Here is a 2,920-nt window from a genome sequence, read left to right as displayed (position 1 = left end):
TAGTGTAAGTTTTCCAGTTCCTTTGATTCTAAATCCGGTTGCATTCTTCACTTTTCATTTTCACATTCTCCAACGGAATTTCAGTTAAGTAATAATGGTTTCCATTTCATCAGATTGAAGGAAGGAAAGCAGTTGACTACAGTTCTCAATCATCCCACTTTCAAGTCGAATCCCCTAGCTGCCATTCATCAACACTTGCAGAGTACTCAGCCAGTCGCAGATGTCAAGCCGGAGAAAAGGAAAAACAAAAGTGGAAGCAAGAAGAGGAAAGAAAACAAATCTAAGGTGTCAGTCGGACCCCAAGCTATGGATATGTGAGTTGATATTCAGACCCTCATCGATCCAACCTTCCTGACTCTGACTCAGTTTTGTCCATACATCGTCGCGAATGTTACAATGCTCAAATTTTGAATTCGCAATTTTGTTAGTCTTGCTGGAACTTGTAACAGATTCTATATTTCAACACAACAACCTGAACCATATGTTAATTGTGAGCATGTATTTAATCGGCATGTACTTTAGACCGGCTGGACGAGTCAATAAAATTGTCTTTAGACCGGCCGGACGAGATCTTCGTGTGACATAATACTTTCATGTTTCAAATACCATCTTGAATTGGTTCTGGAAATGGTGTGCTAAATTTTGCTTAGCTGTTTATTTACCAGGCAATGAGGCTATGGTTAATTTTGAAGAAAGAAATATGCTTTATTTCCCTAATTAGCCAATTCAGTATTCAGGCTCATTGTAAATTAATTTGATGCTGGAAAGAAATCAATTGGTGAGGGGAAAAAATAATGAACACTGTAGGAAAGTAAACTTGGAATTTGAATAAAAGTTAAAATTTATATATTAACATGCATTAATTCTTTTGTTTGTATTCATAAACATAGAAATTTAGAATTTTCGCATGAAAAAATACTCCGAATTTGAGACTTCAAATTCTCAAGTTTAAATTTTATATAAAGGCTGTTATTTCTAAATATTTTATGAATGGAAAGTTTACAAATAAAGTATTAAAAAAAAAAAAAAAAAAAAAGAACCCTGAGTGACCACTACCACCACCACCATCATCACCATCACGGCTGCTGCCACCACCACATATCAATGTTTCCCTGCTGCTACGGCCGCCACTACCCATCTACCCATCTTCATCACCGTTGCCACCACCACCCACCATTATCACCATCGTCTCCAGCACCACTACTAGCACATTTCCTAACTATTATCTCTCATTTATATATTATTAATTTTATGCACACATTAAACATTAAACTCTGTATCTAACCAAACAATAAATTTTACAAATTCTAAAAAAATAAAATTTCGTGATTTCAATTTCCTTTATTTTAAATTTCTTTGGTAATTTTAAATTTGCTAGTACATACATATATACGCAGTATAAAAAAAATTTATTCAGACTCAATTATTGATGTCAAAGCAGTCAACAATGAACAACAATCCACATCCAACCATCAACGGCTATCCCCGTTTGCTGCTTCTCTTTCTCCAAATAAAAAAATTAAAAATTAAACAACTTAGCTGATATTATAAATTAAAAATTATAAGATCAAAACACCACAAAACACCACAAGATTAAAAATTAAAAATTAAAAATTAAAAATTAAAAATTTTTTTTTCACTTAGGTGATATTATAAGATCAAAACACCACAAAACAAGAAACTCGTTTTACGCAAGTTGCTCTCCAAACAAAAACTTTCCTCTTGAAAGATTGTTCCTTTACGCCATGATCTTTTTCTCACCGTCCACCCAAGTTAGAATCCGCTCCCGGTAATTAGAATAGTTTTAGATATCGTTTCTAAAAAGAACAAAAAAAAAAAAAAGGAATTTATATGCGTTTGATATGATTCATGCATCCTGAACAAAAACAATATTTCAGAAGGTGTTATTTTATTCTCAACTGTATTTTGTAGAAGATTATGATCCTTAATTCCAAAACGCCTCATTCTTTTACACTGACATGGCCCAAATCCCAGTTTTCACATATGAAGATTAAGCAAATACAAAGGCAGTAATTATACTTAGAATCCAATTATTACATGATTAATTAAGAAGGGTGAACCTTCTTAGCAGAAATGCCCTTCCAAGCCGATTTCATTGAAGCAGTAGCAGAGTTGAGTGCAGCCTCAATATACCTCTTGGCAGCAACAGTCGCTGCATTTTCCACCAACATCCCCATCCTCCTAGCCCCTTCCGCCGTCGCCTCCAGTTTGTCCAATTCCGCTTTCGACATGCGTTCCATCTCCTCCTCGAAGCGTCTGAACTCGTCCATGGCGCTCTCCATCACCGAGTCCATGTAGTCCTCCGCTTCCTGCATGGCACGCTCAGCTTCTTCCAACTCTTGTTGCATTTCGAGCTCGACTGCTGCCCACGAGTTGTAGGCTTCGAGCTCGAACAGCTTCATGAGGTCCTCGATCTTCGAGGGGTCGAAGGTTTTGTCTTGCAAGGCTTGGTTGGAGAGGAAGCTGAATTGGGCAATGAGATCTTCCATGTTGTTTCTGCTGTTGTTGGTAACTTGGTGTTGTGGGAGGAAGAATATTATGGTAGATTTAGCTTCAAGATTAGTCTAAGGTGGGTAAGATAATGGAGGGAGGCTACTTTACCCACTTAAAATGTTTTTATATAAAAGTAGATGGGGTATACAGGAATCTTCAACTTTATGTCAACTCATGGAGTCATGGGTGAGGTCAAGTGCATGATGAGACAAGTATCGCCCAAATAATCTGAAAAGATCATTTTCAGATCCCTTTTATCAAATTCTATCAATCGCTCGATAAATTCGGACCTTTAAAATTTGATCAAACGATTAAAGTTATTATAATTTTTAAACAAGCTCCTTATTTTTAATCGTTGAATCAAATTTCAGATTGATAGAATTATGTAGAAAGGATCTGGAGATGA

General features: G+C 36.1%; 1 protein-coding gene across 1 annotated transcript; it reads right to left on the bottom strand.

Moving 5' to 3' along the window:
* Positions 1 to 1,892: 1,892 nt before the first annotated feature.
* On the bottom strand, positions 1,893 to 2,631 carry LOC125476026. The gene has a single exon (XM_048581648.1). It carries the CDS (start codon positions 2,508 to 2,510, stop codon positions 2,067 to 2,069), a length of 444 nt encoding a protein of 147 aa, XP_048437605.1. The 5' UTR covers positions 2,511 to 2,631; the 3' UTR covers positions 1,893 to 2,066.
* Between the last annotated feature and the right edge of the window lie 289 nt (positions 2,632 to 2,920).

This window comes from the organism of the source record quoted next, unplaced genomic scaffold (assembly GCF_019419815.1).
Source record: "Pyrus x bretschneideri cultivar Hongxiangsu unplaced genomic scaffold, Pyrus_bretschneideri_v1 Contig17, whole genome shotgun sequence".
Taxonomy (NCBI): domain Eukaryota; kingdom Viridiplantae; phylum Streptophyta; class Magnoliopsida; order Rosales; family Rosaceae; genus Pyrus; species Pyrus x bretschneideri.
The sequence above is the reverse complement of the archived record's forward strand: the minus strand, read 5'-3'. Positions and strand labels throughout refer to the sequence as shown.

Coding starts and splice junctions, on each gene's coding strand:
- LOC125476026 (XM_048581648.1), bottom strand. CDS start 2,510: ATGGAAGATCTCATTGCCCAATTCAGCTTCCTCTCCAACCAAGCCTTG.